Here is a 19,635-nt window from a genome sequence, read left to right as displayed (position 1 = left end):
AATGAAAGGGACATTTTCAGGGTTTTAACTAAATCAGCTTCAAATCTTTATCACAATGAAAAGATGTTATCAGATCCAAATCAATAAAGACAGGAATAGTAAGCTGATGCCCTTATAAATACCCTCCAAAAGAATTCCTGTCTCTTTTAAGACTGATGGGAATTTGATATATTTCACAATTCTGAGACTGGCTCTTTTTTTGTCTAAATAATTTATATGAATGCTGAAGAGAGGCTGCCCTGAACCAGTTGTATATGTATTTCTTCCTACTTTGAATCAAAACAGTTGCACATATTTATTAATTGCCTGTAAGTTAGTTTTGCTATACAATGATGGTTTGTTGTTTGAGAGGAGAAGGAGTTTAGACTACAATATGAGAGTAGGCCCAATGTCATAGACTACCTTGCCTCCAGGTGCAAAAGACTTTTTAAGAACATAAGAATATCCATGCAGGATCAGTGAAAGATTAACCTTACTCATCATCCTGCTATCCAAAATGGCCTCAGGGGTTCCTATCAGAAACCCACGAGCAAGGTGTGTAAACAATATCACCTCCTGCTGCTCTCAATAACTCTCAATAACTCTTATTCAGTCCTGCCATCTTTTATCTTTACACGTCCACACTACTTTTGTTACACCATAACTTGCATAATACAGGATTCTGCAATAATATAGCTGGTATATTTTGGACCAATTACTGTTTCTGGACAATTGCAACCCAGACCATGCCCATAAATACCTTTATATATATCTCAGAACAAGAAGCAATTTATAGGAAAGAAACAGCAGAGAAATAAAAACAGTTAACAGAATTATTAGAACAAGATCATGAAGAATATAAGATGAATCAAGATAGCAACTGGCTGCAGAGGAATTTCGTTTTTGGTATGCACAGTTAAGAGAAAGATTTAAGGCAGATAATAGTACATTTAGAACTGAGCAGTAGAAGATGGAATTTGAAGTTGAACTATGTACAAATCATGAATGTGTATTGCTAAAACGTATAAACTTTTTTTAAAATTTGAAATATAAGAAGTGAAATGGTGTTATGATAAAATGGGCTAAGAACTTTGGACACAAAATACTGATGAAATAGTGGAAAATATGTGTTTAAAAGAAGTGAAATTTACATTATATTTTAACTTAAAAGAGAATTTTTGTAAAATAATGCACCATTGCTTTATGACTCCAGAAAAATTGTCTAGAATTTATAAAGGTACTTCAAATTGATGTTATGTAATTCATGTGGACAACATGAAGGGTCATTTTATCATGCCTGGTGGATTTGAGAAAAAAAAAGGCAGAAAATTTTGGGTTCAAATATAGACCTTGATACAAAAAATTTAAAGATCAAGATAAATCAGAACTTCTCTTGTGCAAAATAAAAAGACTGGAATATCCATGATGGAGATGGTGAAGATTACAGAACCAGCAGAGATGGCAAAATTAACTTGCTTGATTACAGAAAGATCAACAACTGCTTTTATTAGTGGCTAGAAACCCCTTATGACCTTTTTACTGAAAAAGAGAAATATAAACTTGTATTTTATAAGTTTGAAGATTAGAAATCCTAATTTATGGAAAGAAGAAAATTATGGTGTAATCAAAGAGCAAGTGAAAGAGTATTAAAATAAAAATGTATCTATAACTGCTATCAAGAACATCAGAAGCCACTACTTTATTATCTTTCCTTTCCCTTTTTTCTTACTATCTTTATTTTCTCTTATGGCTTTTACTTTGATAAATATGTTTAATAAAACTATGTATATTTATGGGTTCCAGAGATGTCAATTTAATTCCTCCATAATACCAACTTGATTAGCAAATCATTGCTACATCATCACCTTTCTCATTGTAGGTGCTTTCCAGTTGTTTGAAATTTACATTTTTACTCTCAAGATTCCACAGCAATGTTAAGATCTGGAGGTAACCCAGGCTGGAGAAAACCAGTCTAAAAGGGATTACTTTTTTCTTTTAATAACCCTGTAATCCCTTGCATTGGGGTGGAGTCAGGGTAACTGAATGGAACTGAGCATTTACTGGCTAGATGCCCTTCCTGACGCCTTATGTGGAGTTCACACCAGATATTTTCTCTTTGCATCCAGAGAGAGAAATATCTGCTGCTACCTAGGATTGAATTCACAGCCTCCTGATTATGTGGTGAGAGTTCCACCTCTAGGTCACCATGCTGCTCCCTAAAATGGATTACTGTAAATGGAATTAAATGTAGACGACAACTACCTGATTAAGCTTATTAGGAAGTACTTAGCATATAGCAACATGACTGGTGAAAAATCACCTTCTTAGACAGCTATCACACAAATAAAAGTAAGGTAAGCACCGTGAACGGTAGTCTCCTGTTCTGGTTGGGGCTTTTCTAATCTCAGAGCTGGCCCTGCGTTAATATGACAGCTTGTAAACTGTCTACAATTTGATCCTTAGATATATATCAAGAGAAAAGACAGGTACTTTTATGTTTTCAGGTCACAGGCATTAAACGAAGACACATGGTGAACATCAAGCTTTCTTTATTGACTTTTCCTTACAACCAGCAGCAACCAAAAAGGCACGCAGGCCTTTTATACTGTCCTAAACCCAGACAGCGTCAGCCAATAGGAATCTGGTTGTTTTCGCACCTTGCGCATGTGCGCAAGGCTGGCAATAGCCAGTCTGGTCCCAGGCAACTTTTGGTCTGCCCGGGAGCATTTGCAACATTTCTGAGCCTGCTGAATGCTTCAGCAAGCTCAAGACACAACAGGTACTGCCGTAAAAATCTTCTAACTGACTTCATTATACACCCGCCCCCCCGAATTCCTAATACCACTTTTCAGAAGTTCCACTAGGTGCCTGATACTAACAAATGTGACAAATTTCCAGGGAACTTGTCCTCACTCAAAAATGCATTCTCCTACTTCAGGTTTCTCCTCACCACTGCCAACTGATTCTAGCTTAGCCACAAAAATGGTGCATTTTACAACCGCTGCACAATTATCTATTGCCTGAAGCAACTTGTAGAGAAAAAAAAAGACATGGTGACAATTTGCTACACTTGCTCAGGGAGCTATTTTAAAAGTCAGATTGCTCCTTTCCCAATACCTCCTGCTGAGAAAGGAGAAGCTGGTCCAAAATTGTGCAAAGAGAAGCATATAATTCCACACACTGTAGAACTCATGACAGATAACTGAAATGACCAAACAGACTGAGGAGTACAGCAGTCAAATCTACCTTAATGCCTTCTTTAATATTTAACCATGATTCTTAATTCAATGGTTATGTTCTCAGAAAGTGGTTGTTATGGATTAAAAGGAGACATCTAAGGAGACCAGGGCATCAACAAAGGCTCCCGCTTAGACTAATCTCTTTACTAAAGTATGGATTAATGAGCATATAGTGGGGATGTAGAATGTCTTTTCAGGTTCCAGTTTCCAGAAACAGTTGAATGAAGCATCATTACCAAACCTCATGATACTGAGAAATACGAAGAGAAAATTTTCTCCACGTGATTGTGCCAGATATAAAAATAAGTGCTGCAAAGATACACATAATGATATAGCTGGAAGCTTATATTACAAGGCAACTAATCTAAGGTATGACTAAAAGCACAGGATTGCATGTCTCCCTTCCTTATATCTTATACATACCTTATAATATGTAATATTAGCCTGAACAATTGAAGAAGCTTCTTGGATGAGAAGCAAAATGTTTTCAAGAAAAAACTAATAAAGTCCAGTTGTCTCTTGAACAGCATCTTTGGGACAATTAGCCTCTTATTAACTGGGGAACACACTGATAGAGTTCTGTCCACCTAGTTGAGCACCGAACCGATCCCTACAATTGAGAACTCAAATGGCAAATGTCAACAAGAAAGGGATCAAAACAAGGTGTACTACAAAATAAGAGATCAATAGCAGCACATTTATGGAAATGAAAGGTTTGCCGAAGCATTAAAAAGGCTAATTTAAAATAACAAAGAGGTATCTGTTCTTTATAACGAAAATACTGACTGAATTCACATGACACACTCGTGCATAGTTAGCAAGGGCTACCATATTTGGTAAGCAAGAATCCAGACAACTACAAGATGGGCAGCAAGGAGAGTTTTCTATATCCTTTGGCTGCTGACTAATGGCTATCAAGAGTTCTGCAGACACTCCAGATTGAATAGCCCTATATTTACATTATTCCCCTCCTAAAAACCATTCTACTGTATATGGCAGAGGTCTGCAACCTTTTTGACACCAGGGACTGTTTTCATGGAAGACAATGTTTCCATGGACCGGGGGTGGGATGGGATGGAGGGGGTAGGGGGGAGTTCAGGATGATTCAAGTGTATTACATTTATTGAAACTTTTCTAAATAAACAAACAAATAAATAAATAATGCACTTATTTCTATCATTATTATATTGTATTATATTAGATTAGTGACTTTCTGCTTCTAAGAAAGTGGGAAGGAAGAGGTAGTCCTAAACTCAGCCTTCCGGCAAAACCAAGCATGTTGAGGAAGTGCTGAGAACATCATGAGAGAGGAGAGGGAGAGGGAGAGGGAGAGAGAGGGAGACCAAACCAACTTGGCACTGCGCTAGCCCAGCAGTCTCAGAACAGGTGCAAATGAGAGAGGGATTCCCTAGGAGACACAGTGCTTAAGGGAAAATGTATCTTCTCCCCTCCCCCTCTGCAAGCCAGGTAGGATTGAGCTTGGCTTGCAAACTTGGGAGAGCTGCAGAAGAAAGGAGGAACAAACATACACACACACCAAAATAAACCATGAAAAGCAGGCAGGATGTTGCCAAAACATAAGGCACCTGGAGCATCAAAACAAAAGGAAAAAACTCTGGTTGAAGTGCAACAGAGCCCAGTGGTCTTAGAAAAGGTGCAGATGAGAGAGAGGATCCCTTGGAGACAGAGGGGTTACGGTGAAAGGTAGCATCTCCCTGCCCATATTTGCACCCTGACAAAAAGACACCCTCACACACACATACCTTGGGAGATCCCCCTCCAATGAGGCTTTGGGGAAGCTCCTGGTTTCAAGCTGAGCTGGCGTGCGCTTATCTTGCAAACTTGGAGAGTTGCACGAAGGGCGCTCAAGCTCAGCTGGGGTGCCAGGAGGGGGAGAGGAGGAAAGTGAGGAAGAAGAGGTGGAGGAAGAAGAAGTAGCAGGAGGAGGAGTAGCCAGTTGCAAGTGCAACTGCCAGAAAACCTTTGCACTGAGCAACACAGTTTCTGCCCAGCCACTCTTCTGCCCCTGCCCAGACCCCTGCAGTCTCGCCTCATGTCCGGAGGTGAAAGATGCACCTTTAGTGCACCTCCAGCTGCATGGCCCAGTTCCTAAACTGGCCACAGCCCGGTACCGGTCCACGGACCGGGGGTTGAGGCTTAATTGTGCTTCAGTTTAAGAGGTAATTCAAAGAATAAATCAACATTGACCAATTTAGGAACTGTATCTGACAGTTATAATAATCTATGTAAAAAAAAGTCAACTAGGGCTGCCAATGGGATCTTTACTGCTGCTGTCACAGATCACAATTCTCCTTGTTGGGGAGTAGGGGGACTCAAGTAAACAGGTTTCCCAAGCTATTTTAATCCTCTCTCTCCAAACTTACCAAAGAAGTCTTTGAATTATGCAGTGTGGAGAGAAGCCCTAAATAAAATAAGATCTCAATAAGAAGTCTTGTTAAAAAAAATACTATAACTGAGAACTCTTTCCACTTCTGTTTATAGAAAGGTTTCAAAAATGAAATGTGTTCCTAGTGAAATCAGCTACTTGTTCTTATAGAAAGGAGGGGTTGAGAACAGGTGCTCAAAAACAAAAAGTTGCAGATTAGACAACTTTATATTCAGAAAATTGTTTTTCCTTTAAAGAAGCTCAGTTTCAAAGTTTATTATCTCACCAGTCAGACAATATTCCTAATACCTTCAGCAACCAAATTTTCTTGGAAAAAATAAAGGACAAATCTAAAAAAGGGGCAAATCTGAAAAAGGTCCATAAGGACTAGTGTGTGTTTGTGTGTGTGTGTGTGTGTGTGTGTTTGTGTGTGTGTGTGTGTGTACTGTATGTTTATAACTTTGTTTTATAAAGTTATATCCAAGAGCAAAATCAAGAGCAACTTTACAAAAGCATATATTCTAATAAAAGAATTAAAATCAAACAGTAAATGTAAATTTATCTTAAAAAGGCAATTCAATTCCAATATTGTTCATATGAATGTGAAAGATTGTGTCTTAAGAGGTACCGTTTGTACAATAAAAAGTTAGATGACCAAAATAAAGAACAAAAGTGAGTTTTTGAAAAATAAATAAGTCTAAAGTACAGTTTTCTGAAATAAAGAACTGTCCTTTATAACAACAGACGTATATATGGTCATTCTACTTCCACCCCTGTAGGGTTCTGGAGGAGGAAACTGAGTACATCCCAGTTGCCTGAATATATGGCCACAACCTGAAACTCTTTCACTGCAATAGCACTGCATGATTCCATGTTCAATACCTGGCAGCTCTGACTAAGAGGATCAGTAGCAGCTGATGTGAAAAGTCTCTCCCAGTGACCTTGGACAGCCACCGCCAATGTAAACAGGCAATCGTGGGCTATAAATTCTATCTAAGGTAAGTCAGCTTCCTAGCATCCCTTTAAGCTTCTGCTCATTCTTTCCCCAAAGGAAATGCTACTTAGGAACGGTGTGGATTCTGTTTCCAAAAGGTGCTTCAGAGTACACAGGGGGATAAACGTAGAATCTCTCTGCAATGCTCTATATAGCAAGCCCCCCCCCCAACTTTTTCAGGCTAAAGAATCTGTGGTTAATTAAAAAGGAAGTCTTGGAAACTCTGATGGAGAGGCAAAATCCTAGAAATGGAAAACTGGCAATAAAACAAAACTGGTAGTTCTTGCAATTTATTTATGCTCCTCCATTTATGATCAGTGTCAAGTATTAGAGGTAAACTGCAAAATTAACATTATAGTAAATGTATTAGCATCATTACTGTAATGCATTTACTATAAAACATAAATGCAAACATTCCATTTTAAATTCAAGATTAAAACTTGAATTTCACAATAATATGGGTGGTTAATATTTCACTCAAATCAATGTTCAGTGACTGGGAAGGGGCGTTGTCTTACCTGAACGCCTTTTCTCAGCACGGAGATGGAGACTCCACCATTGGGTAGTAGACTGTATTCCTGCCCAATCAGATCAAGTCAGCCAAAGTTGCCACGCCCGTCCTGGACCGTTGATCTCCAGTCTTTGACGCGAGCGTAGCCATTGACTGACAGCAAGACATTGTGGCTCACCAAACTAACTGACCCTATGCTTATACAAAAATGTACAAGGGAGGGAGGTGGAGTCTCCATCTCCGTGCTGAGAAAAGGCGTTCAGGTAAGACAACGCCCCTTCTCCAGCACTGAGATGGAGACTCCACCATTGGGACATACCAAAGCCTACTGTCCCTGAGGGTGGGTAGTAGACTGGTCCTGAGTGGNACTAGAGGAAGGCCGAAACGTTGACAAATTTCTGTGAAGATCCCCGGGTGGAGTCTCCACTCCGCGTGATCTATCGTCGATCTGCTCAGAAGATCGGCCTGTGTATTCGCCACCCCCGAAATATGGTCTGCCATGATAGATGCCAGATTGCGTTCCGCCCAGAGACCCAACGAAAGAGCTTCGGACATCAGGCTCCGAGGTCGAGTTCCCCCTTGGCGATTTATATGTGCCTTGGCTGCCACATTGTCCGTGAGGACCAGGACGTGTCGCCGTGATACTAGATGGCGAAAATGACGGAGCGCTAGATGGATGGCCCTCAACTCTAGCCAATTTATATTGTGTCATAGATCTGTTGCGGACCAACGGCCCTGTACCCAGTGAGACTGAATGTGAGCCCCCCAACTGAACAGGCTGGCGTCGGTCGTGAGGACAATCCTGTCCGGCTCCTTGAAACACAGCCCTCTGAGGACGGCTGGTGACAGCCACCAACTGAGGGAACGTAGCACGTGGTGAGGGAGAACCACTCTGTTGAGCGAAGCACTGAGGTTCCGCCTCTGAAAGGGAAGCATGAACCTTTGTAATTCTCTGGTGTGGAGCCTTGACCAGGGTACTATCGCTATAGCAGAAATCATCTTCCCTAACAACTGGGAGAGACTGACCAGCGTCACCGACCGGCTGCTGCAAAGTCGAAGAATCGACTCCCGTATGCCGTCCCTGCGATCTTGAGAGAGATACACCCGGCATTCCAAGGTGTCGATGACGGCCCCCAGGTGTAAGAGCCTCGTTGTGGGGTTTAAGTGGCTCTTTGGAAAATTCACCGAAAATCCGTGGTCCTGGAGCAAGTTTATCACCATTTTGAGGTCCGTCAATGCTGTCTGGATGGACGAAGACTGAATCAAAATGTCGTCCAGATAACAGTGGACTCTTACTGGTATCAATCGTAAATGTGCTGCCAGGACCGCCAAGACTTTGGTGAATACTCTCGGAGCTGATGAGAGGCCAAAGGGGAGCGCCCTGTACTGGAAGTGATTCCCCTTGTACGCAAACCGTAGAAACCGTCGATGGATCAGAGAGATAGGAATATGAAGGTACGCCTCCGTGAGGTCGATAGACGTCAGGAGGTCCCCTTTTCTGACGCTTCCCAAGATGGAACGGAGTGTTTGCATCTTGAATTTGTGGTAAGCTATATGAAAATTCAAGTCCTTTAGATCTAGAATAGCCCTCCATCCTCCTGACGCTTTTGGTACCACAAAGAGGATGGAGTAGAATCCTAGACCTCTCTGATCCAGCGGTACGGGTTCTATGGCCCTGATGTGAAGCAGATGATGGATAGCTTCGTTCATCATCCTTAGTTTTGTGCGGTTTCTGGGATATGGACAGGAGAGGAACCGATTTGGGGGGTAAGATATAAATTCCAAATTTAGACCGTGTCGGATCGTGTTGATGACCCACGTATCCGTGGTGGTAGTCTCCCAATGGTGGGCGAACAGAGAGAGTCTGCCCCCTATGGGAGGTGCCGCCGAGGAGTCACCTGGAACGGCGGAAAGGTCTATTGTTCCCCCGAAAGGGCCGTTTCCCCTGGGCTTGTTGCCTGGGGCCGGGATTCTGTCTGTCAGGTTGCCTATCTTGCCTGTCCTGCCGTGGTAGGAAGGCACGAAAGGGCTGGGAATAGGAGTATCTTGGACCTCCCCGAAAGGACTGTTTGCGTTGAAAATAACCAGTCCTCTTGTTTGGACGTTTAAGTAGGTCTTTAAGGACCTTACGTTTGTCCTTGTTCTCTGTTAAGTAGGGATTCAGCGAATCCCCAAATAACTTAGAACCCTGGTAGGGAGCCGCTGCCAATTTCCACTTGGATTTGGCATCTGCTTGCCAATTTTTCAACCAGANCACAGAAAAATGTTAACCCAGTATTACCACCCTTGACAGAAAAGGAAAACTCGATTGCCAATTGAATATTATGCAAGAGCCCTAAATAGCTTAATTCCGTTCACCAAATAATTATTATGAGTGTATATCCAGGGTAATGTGCTTCACTGAACAGGTAATTCAATTTGTACAGCAAACTGTGGTCTCAAAATGGCCGCCGCGGCCTATTCAAGGCCCACGAGGCTCAAGATGGCGCCTTCCCGACGCTAGCAGGCTGGGGAAATGATTTCCCCCCTCCCCGCAATTTCTGGAGCCTCCGTTCGTCAGTAATCGAGGAAAAAAAGGGGAATGGATCAAATGAACGTTTCCCTATCCTCCGAACAGCAGTCCGATCGCCGATCGAAGCAGAGGCTGAACGCGCGCGCGCGCGCCCCTCCGCACCTTTCTGGACGAAAGGAAGGGAAAAAACCAACCGGGCTACGGGCTGCAGCCGCAGCTCCGCGCAGAAATTTAGTTTGGGAGGTGACCCAAGGGTCTCCACCCCCTCCTCCTCTCCGGTTCGATCCACACGGCCGAATCCACGGAGCCGCAGCCGCAAGCTCCGTGAGTCTTGTGTATGAGGAGACCAACAGCCGTTGGTCTCCTGTCGGGAGAATAGCAAAAAAAGGCCCCCCGATTCGCTGCTAGGCCCTTTTTAACCCAAAGCAAAGTTGGAGTGGAGGCTAACAGCCGTTAGCCTCTTGTGAAGCCCTGCAGGGAATTTGATAGGGGAAAAAACCAAATTGACTGCTAACAGTAAGTAAATTTTGAAATTGGGAGAGGAATGGAAAATCCACCATTGACTGTACCTGCCTAGAGCCAAACTTGCAACGTCTGTCCTGGGCAAGATCAAGTCAAAGACTGGAGATCAACGGTCCAGGACGGGCGTTGCAACTTTGGCTGACTTGATCTGATTGGGCAGGAATACAGTCTACTACCCAATGGTGGAGTCTCCATCTCAGTGCTGGAGAAATGATTGCTTTTCCCGAGAAAAATTGGTATGGATGCCTTTGGCTGCATTTGACTGAATATTCTCTCTCACACTCTCTCTCCATCTTCCTCACACTTAGTTTTTTTTATGGAATCCCATCAAATTCTTGCAGAACCCTAAAATTCCATACAATTGACACACACACACCCTAAAACAGCTTGGTCTGCTTTAAATCTCTTGGGGAAGCAACAACTGTGTTCCAAGGAACTGTCCAAAGTCCTGTAGAAAGCCCTTTCCCTTTGATTACCCTTCAGACTTCCATCATGATGTATTTAATTCAAATGCCTCCATGAATTTTCCAGCTATACTGGAATATAAGAATTCCCAACTGCTTTGACTGGCAGGAAACTCTAGAGATTTTATTTTGACACATGTAAAAAATAGCAGGACAGGTTATATCATAGGACTGTAGATTGGAAAGACTCTTAGTGATCATTTATTTCAGCTCTTCTTGGTGTAGGACCTGCTAGAGCAGGGGTCTCCAACCCCCCAGGCTGTGGCCCACTACCTGTCCATGCCCTGTTTGGAAACGGCCGTGCAAGGGGATGGCCAGTGCACACAAGCCTAAGCACATTTTGACTTGCATGAGCAGTGGCCCAGTGCACATTGCCGCAGTTCAACTTGCACAAGTGATGGCCTGGCGCATGCATGCACACACGGCTCAACTTGCACAAGCAGTGGACCAGTTTCCCTCTCCCCCCCCCCCAGCCACCAAGCCATAAAGATTGGGGACCACTGTGCTAGAGCATCTCTGACAAATGAAGAATTCCATTGAAGGAGAACACACCACTTAATTTTTAATAAAAATGTTTAGTGTATAGCATACATAGCCAAGGAAGTCTACACTGTTTTTTACATAGAGTAGTTATTGCAGCCTAAGATTGCTAGTTCATTTTCTTCACTCATGAGCACTATCCACAGAACACCACAGGGGGTGAACTAGTTTTGCACTAGCTGGCTAGCAGTATTTGGGGGCTGTTGGGTCACCTGGGCTTTCTTCTCCTGACCTTGCTCACATCCAGGCAGGTCTGGCAGCAGCTCACAGTTCTCCATTGAACGGTGCTAGTTTTTCCCACCAGAGTGGCACCTATTTATTTACTTACATTTTTACATGCTTATACTTCAAGTGACACAGTCTATTTCACGGGGTGACAGCTGACAAAATCAGAAGGTTCCTCCTGAATTCTTGCCTGAATCTGTTTCCTTTAATGTTAATTCACTGGTTCCAGTCCTGTCCTTTAGATCAAAAAAGAATAAGTCTTCTTCTTCCTCCATGGGACAGTTCTTAAAATACTTGAATACTACTGACATATCTTCCCTCAGTTATTTCTTCTAGGCTGGATCTTTAACAGTTGGTCATGGGACCTGGCTTCCACACTCATCATCTTCATAGCCCTCCTCTGAACTTGCTCCAACTTATCACCGTGTTGTGAATTTAACAAAATATTCTTACAGCCTATTACCTGCCAACAATTTCAGATCCAATGTAGATATGTTCGCAATAGTTCTGAAGCCCAGCTATGGAACTTTTCAGAAGGCTATAAAATCCTTCAGTATAAGCAATAAATCATCACCTGAAACAGAACACATACACAAAATAGGCTTGTCAGGTAGCATCTCAAGCCAAGCTCCCAGCGGCATCTGCTTCCACAGCTTTTCACAGCTGGTTAAATAAGCTCAGCATATGATCAGGAGGAAAGCCTGCCATCAAAAGAATTTGGAGATATATCTAGTTCAGTGGCTTCCAACATACAAAAGGCTCACTCTTTCTAGTGAAACTGTTTTTTCACGTCTTCTTCAAACAATGTTAACACTGAGCATGGATTCAGATAGCATCAAACAGAAGCTAAATTTGAAGCATTAATTTAAATGTTGCCAGCACTTTCCACCCTTGTGATTATACATTATTCAATTTCAACTAAATAAGGAATGAATGCTTTTTAAAATGATTTGTTCAAATATCAGTGAATGAAAAAATGCTTTTATCTAGCTCTGCTTTTTCCGTTTTTATTAATGTTAAAATATTTTGGGGATGTACTTTTTCTTTTGTTTTTCCTCATGCCACCTCCTAACCAGGTTATGTTAACTTTTTTTCTTCTTTTAATAAATTGCTAGAATTTTAAAGAACTCTTTTGTGTTCCAAAACATGAGTTCCTGAACCATTATTAAGACAAGAATAAAGAAAATACAAAGTGAAATTACAATATTGTACTTCATACATTCTAGCTTTCTAATAGTTTTGAGAGTTTTTCCCACAAGGTCCCCTCAGACTGACAACACAACAAGTTATTTGAGAGTTTTTAGAATAACCTTCCTTGCAGGATGTTAATGAAACTTGAAATATGTAATGAAGATACAGTTAGTGAACTAAGGTCCAGTAAAAAATGGATTACTGTAATTATACTGTAAATATTACTGATATTCAGATTCATTCACAATATCAGGAAGTCTGAAAAACTATTTTAATTGAATCATCTGTTAGTGGCAGTAGAGTAAACCTTTTTTAAAAAACCCATCATTTTGAAGCTCAGAAAAATATTATCTGCTCTAATAATAATCATTAATTCCTTGAATGTTATTTTTAATTATTGTTGCTTGACTCATAGGTGCATTGTATATATCATATTTGCACTGCACAAACGTACTGCTCATTTTAAGTCACTGTCAGAACTGAGTCATGGCCAAAAAAAGAAGATAGATCAGAATAAAAACAGTTCGTATCATATGACTATTTGTGCAACATGCCTGTTCAAGATGAAATGTACCATAGCTGACTCAATTAAGTTAATTTTCTGGATTCGCATAAAATGCCAAATCACTTGGCCTGGGTGCACTAAGCTAAAACATAGTTAACTAGTTTATGGCTTAATATGGTAAGGAAACATAGCTATTGATTGGTATTTTAGGCTGCTGTTTTTAATTGATGTGATGACTCGCTTCCCGAGTTATCTCTCCAGATGTCAGCTCGGAGGAAGATGAACCAGTTCCAGGCACCTCTGGAGGTGAGTTGGCTAATGGCTCCAAGCAGCCGTCTGAGAAGGATTTGGCTCAAACACAGCTGCAGAGGACAGCCCAGAAACTTCAGGTGGAGAAAGCATGCAGCTGGAGCCAGTCAGTGATAAGGAAAAGGAATTGCCTGCTGCACCTGATTCTGCTTTGGACTGACATCCTGCCTTGACTTAGTTTGTGCCTGGTGAACCCTGGACTTTTCTTGCCTTGTGAACCCTCTTGTATTGTGGATTTAATTTTGCCTGGTGGATTCATTTTGACTGGGAAACTTTCAAGTGTCTTGTGGACTCATTGGCCATTGCTTTATGGACTAGCATTGGGCTGCTTGTGGCTGGACTTAATTGGAACACTTCTGGGTTTTTGGTGAAGGGAGTTGCAGGAGAATATTAATAAATCCATTAAACTACAGTTACGTGGGTGTTATGTGTGAGCAGGACAGCACAATTGATGTCTTTAGCAGATGTCACTACTTGATCTGTCCTTTGAAGCTACACAGGATCAGAATTGCTTAGTGCTTGGATGGGAAACCACCAGAAACTTCTGGGTTGTAAGCTGGACTGATAAATAAATAAATATCCATATAATCTAGAACGGGGTAGGCAACCTTGGCTCTTTTATGACTCGTGGACTTCAGCTCCCAGAATTCCTGAGCCAGCTATGCTATGCTGGCTCAGAAATTCTGGGAGTTGAAGTCCACGAGTCATAAAAGAGCCAAGGTTGCCTACCCCTGATCTAGAACATGGGTGTCAAACTCATTGCGTCACATGTCACAACTTCTTTTTCCATTGCTGGAGCTGGGGTGGGCTGGCCTTTGCGTGATGCAACTGGCCTGCGGGCCGGCAATTTGACACCCCTGATCTAGAATAATGCAAAGTCAGATGACTTATATTGTTGCCAAGAATGTGTCAAAGGCTTTGCCATGAAATCAGCAGCAGCTGAGCCCAACTCAAAGGCAATTTTACAGGGCTACCAGATTTGGACTACAAAACTCCAAACAACCACTAGATGGCTACACAGAAATAAAGAAAATCTGTTCATTGTCATTTCATGATCATTCAGGTTTTTGCAGCCTAGATGTTGAGCTTTTAGTGAAAGGGCAACAAATAAATATTTATTTATTGAATCAATTTATATAGTTGTCCAACTCAGTGTGTGATTCTGGGTGGTGGGCAATAACAAAATAAAAATAAAAATCACAACAAACACAAAAATTAAAATACATAGCAGTTGAGAAAGTATTATAGCCCCAAATCACTAACATATCCAGAAGATCGGTCTCTTCACTTACTTAGAACTCCAGGGCTGGATACAGAACCAGCTTTTTAAGGCTGTATAAAAGGCTAGCAGGGTCAGGCCCATCCTGATCATCAGAGGAAGAATATTCCATCAATGGAGCAGCAGAAAAGGCATGCCTTCTGGGCTCTACATACTGGCATTCCTTAATCGATGGGCCAGGATCTGACTGGACTGGAAGGGTAGAAACAACCAGTTTGAGACAATCCTTCAAGGCAACCCAATCCCAAGCCATGCAGGGCTCTAAGAGTTATAACCAACACCTTGAATTGCACTCAGAAGCACACTGGCCACCAATCCAGCTCATGAAGTAGTGATGTTATATGTGCCAGGTAAGCAACACCTACATGGTAATAAGCCAGCCCCATGTAGAGTGAATTGCAGTAATCCAGACAGGAGGTTACAAGGTCACATGAGTGATATTGAGCAGGGCCTCCCAGTCCAAGAATAGACACAACTGATGCACAACCTGAAATTGTGCAAAGGCCCTCCTAACCATGGCTACCACTTGCTCTTCAAGCAGGAGCCCACATTGTGCACTCCCACCATCATCATTTAGTTAATGGGGTGTCATCCTATTTTATCTTGCATAAATAAATGCAACTTTTATTCACGGGTTGCTTCTGGTGGTCTACCACAAACTCATGATTCATCCAACTCTTAAGAAGTGACTATATGCTAGTAGAGAAACTCAACGGCAAACTCAGTGAGATTTGTACACAATAGGACCAGATGTAAAAGAAGACAGGGCACCTGTCCGTTTCCTAATTCTGTAGGCAAGAATATTTTAGCTGATGCCACCAGCAGGACAACCAATTATTAAAAATGTATGACCTCTGTTTTTTTATGTATCTAGCTATACTGGATATAAATTAATTATATAAAAGAAATTAAAAGTAATTGAAATTAAGAAGAAGTTGCATGAAAAAGTTTGTAATGAGAATCTTTAAAAAAACAATACTGCAAGAGATGTGCAAGAGAACTTTCCAGGAGACTGTGTTAATGGGATTAACCAATAAGCACAATCCAAAAATGTATTATTACATTGTAAACCATCCTTTTTCCTCTCTTAAGAAATATAAAGATACATTGTTGCTTTATAAACATATATTTTAAAGCAGGGGTGTCAAACTCGCGACGTCACATGACGTGTTGCGACGTATCGCAACTTTTTCCCCATTGCCGGCAATGGGGTGGGCGCGGTTTTGGCGTGACGCATCTGGCCCGTGGGCCGGTAGTTTGATGCCCCTGTTTTAAAGGATACAATATGATCTATGTAGAATAAGTGCCACTGAAAGCACCATAGTAATCATTAAAATGAATTTTGAGCATTTGTCTTTTGGAAGCATCATTTTCAGAATTTACACATTTATTATTGCAAATATAATAACATCTAATATATGCAATAGTTATAAGTATCTTCTGGGTATTCTGTGGATTTGCTCATTCATACATTTATATTCCATTCTGTGGTTCTAAAAATCATTCCTGTCGCATCTCACATAAGAAACCAAATCAAAAACAAGTCAAACGCAACAAAATTGAAAACCAAATACAGTATACAGTCTCATCTTTTGGGGCCTCTGAAGATGTTGCATTTCAATGCACATAACCACCAGCTAACAAGTGCAAGAACACTTAGGCTAAGAACTGGGCGCACTGATACTCTACATTTGAAGAACTATTGATTGGGGAAAGCTGGCATGATCTAGCAATTGAGCCTTCAAATGATGGAATGGTGCATCCAAATCCAGAGAAGAAAACTACTACTAGCTGAGAACTGATGCTGCCTAACAATTTGCCTGCCTATCTTCATTACTTTTGCCATTTCTCTTCTTTTTCTGTATACTTAAAATGAATGTGGAGAAATATTGCTCAACTTAAACAAAAATGGCATATGCTATCCAAAACCTTTTATATCACAAATGGCATTGCTGGTGCTATGTTATCTTTCCTGCTCTCACTCATTCATAAATCATATTTATAGGCCACCCAAATCAGAGCAACTCTGCAGGGCATGAACTGTAAGAAGAAAGTGGGCTAGAGAGAAATTTTTCACTCTGAAAACTTCAGAAATTAGTTTTCATCAAATAGGATTAAGTGAAAGTAGATTTGGGCAGCTGGCTGCAAGTACTTTTTCAAATAACAAATAGCAAACTTACACAATGTATTGTTAGAAGATATCATTATGGTAATCACGTTAAGTAGCATAGATAATTTGAAAAAAGGGGTTAAGCCAGTTCATCTACAGTTATTAATCATGGGGTAAACAGTGCCTACATATACAAAAGATGAATGTCATGAATACAAAATTGTGCAAAGAAATCACATAGGAGAACTCATGCCTCCGTGTTCTCTTGTGGGTTTTCCAAAAGCATTTGGCTGGCCACTGCTGGAAACAAAATGCTGAACTAAAGGGTTCTTGATCTGATCTTGTATGGCTCTACACACACACACACACACACACACACACACACACACACCACAGCTGATGTTCCTCCATATAGAAACTCTGAAATGCAGGAAGTCAGTACTCGGAAAAGATTTCTGTCTATTAAGCTTCCTTGATTGTTCTTTAAGAAACTAAACAGTAAATGGACAGGGAAAAGACACCTAAGTATAGAACTCTGGCAAAACCCCAAAGCTGGAATCTTTCTTTGGTAGTTATGGAACTGATGAGGCCATCTCTGGGGAGTAGATGCCATCTTCATTTACTAAGGGATCAGGAGTCATTATGCTTTCTTGGTTTTTTAAAAGTCAATCTATGTGAATATTAAGGCCCCAGCTAAAATAGTGATTAAATTTATTATTTTGAGGAGTACTTTGTGCTGTGCCTTCTTAAATGTCTGTTTTGATGTTGCTTTTATTACTGTTTGTCCCTTTTATATGAGTAAGCTCCCTTGAGAGAGCTTTTCACCATAAATGTAGGCCAGAAATATTCTAAATAAATGAAAATGTCATCTCTTATTATTGAACTCTTTTGAAAAATCGCTTCCTGATTCTTCTTGAGTTGTCAAGAATATTAGAACTGAACATCTATCTGGCAGTAGGTTGGGATGGATGCACTTTATAAAAACATGAAACACAAAAATTACTTATTCTTCTCTTAATAGCAGTCAAATGGAAATAGAAAGCATAACCATTAAAAGTAAGTTATGCTAGAATCTGAATTATAGCATTAATGATAAATCTGGCATACTAACAAAGGGCTCCTAAATTCAACAACTTTGAAAAAAAATCTGCTTTTTTTTCAAATATAATAACAATATAATGACAGCTCTTTTCCCATCATTCAGACACCTATGTTTCTAAATAGTTTTCAAACATATGTTTTCATTTTAGAAAAATCCAAATATGGAAGTTAATTTATAAGACTGTCAACACCAATAATACAGATATAACCACATGCTGAAATGTGTAGGTGTTTGTTTGGCTCTGTGCAACAAAACAAAGGGACGAAAAGTAATCAACTTCCTCAGTACATACATGATACAACCACAACAAGCAATAGAGAAGAATCTCCCTGCAATTCACCATGAAGATTTTAGCATATTTTGTATCCCTGAAAATGTACCTTTTCTCCCGGCTGTGTAATCCTTCCATTTCTCTGCCAGTTTTCCCTCACCAATTTAGGCACTTATTAAACCATCTTCCTGCCAGGCACAGTCTTCCAATTCTAACACACTGCTGCATGTCTTGCCACACTAAGACAGAAGTAAACAGTATCTTAAAGCTCTTCATTTCTTACCTGGCTCTGTGCAGTTCTTTTTGTGTGACTCATTATGTGATGCCATCAATTTTCTATTCCTCCATAATTCTGACAGAACACTTTGGTTTTCAACAGCTGACTCTTGTCCTGCACAAAGACAGACACTTATTTGTAAGGGCAAAAAGGACTTTGGGTTATCCATATATATATATATAATTCTTTCCATTAGAAAACCATTAGACTAAAATGGAAGTTGCCTCCTACTGAATCAAACCATTAATACATCTATCACCATGAATTCTCCACTGTATTAGCTGGAAAGGAGTATCCAATAATTTTTTGACACATATAAATTATATATGGACTGATGCATAATAGAAAAATATCCAAGACAAGAGGAGGGATGGGAAGGTGATAAGGAAGAAAGACAAAAAGTGCTATAGTGGTTACAGTATTGGCTTCAGAAATCAGGATGTGCAATGGACGTTTTTGTGTGACCTTGAACTAACAGAATATAGAATATTCTTTATTGGCCAAGTGTCATAGGACACAAAAGGAATTTGTCTCTGATACATAAACTCTCAGTATACACACAAGCAACAAAGTGATAAATCACAAGATACAAAACCATCTCATAGAGTTGTGAAAAAGTAAGATATGGCCATTAATACTAATAATATGCAGAAAGTTCCATCCTGATCATGTGAGTGATCAACACAGCCCAGTTAATCACTTAACTGTGATGAGCAAGAATGCAACATGGTAGATAAGCACGGGACTATCTATGGAGGGACATGCAGGCATAGAATCATAGAATCACAGAATCACAGGATTAGATTCTTTTCTAACCTCTTGCTCAGGGCGGGAATTTAACAGACAAATGGCTGTTCAACCTTTGATTGAAAATCTGGAGGCTAAAATATATAAGGAATGGTTGTTGGAATTGGTTATGTCTAGTTTAATGAAGATAAGGATGAGGGGTGACATGATAGCAGTGTTCCAATATCTCATGGGTAGCCACAAAGAAGAGGGAGTCAAGATATTCTCCAAAGCGGGGACTTCCGGTGGCAGGCGCCTTCGCTGGACGCAGCTGTTTGCTGCTCCCGCCTGTTTCTGCGTAAAAGCCGTTCTGACAGCCTGCATCAGCTGTCAAACGGCTTGATACCTCTCCCCTGGGCATAGGGGGAAAGGTGAGCTGCCCGAGGTAGGAGTTGAGTTCCCGAGTCGTCCCTTGTGGACGATGTAGGTGAGA

General features: G+C 40.8%; 1 protein-coding gene across 1 annotated transcript in view; it reads right to left on the bottom strand.

Moving 5' to 3' along the window:
• SLC24A4 (solute carrier family 24 member 4) overlaps window positions 1-19,635 on the bottom strand; it is a 111,871-nt gene that overhangs the window by 83,765 nt on the left and 8,471 nt on the right. Inside the window, exon 2 of the mRNA XM_029286303.1 lies at window positions 18,423-18,530. Coding sequence (XP_029142136.1) covers window positions 18,423-18,530 — 108 coding nt within the window. The remainder of the gene's footprint in view (window positions 1-18,422; window positions 18,531-19,635) is intronic.

Source organism: Protobothrops mucrosquamatus, unplaced genomic scaffold (genome assembly GCF_001527695.2).
Source record: "Protobothrops mucrosquamatus isolate PMUCROS unplaced genomic scaffold, P.Mucros_1.0 scaffold_211, whole genome shotgun sequence".
In the NCBI taxonomy this organism is placed as follows: domain Eukaryota; kingdom Metazoa; phylum Chordata; class Lepidosauria; order Squamata; family Viperidae; genus Protobothrops; species Protobothrops mucrosquamatus.
Note: the sequence above shows the minus strand (reverse complement) of the source record. Positions and strands in the feature narration are given on the sequence as shown.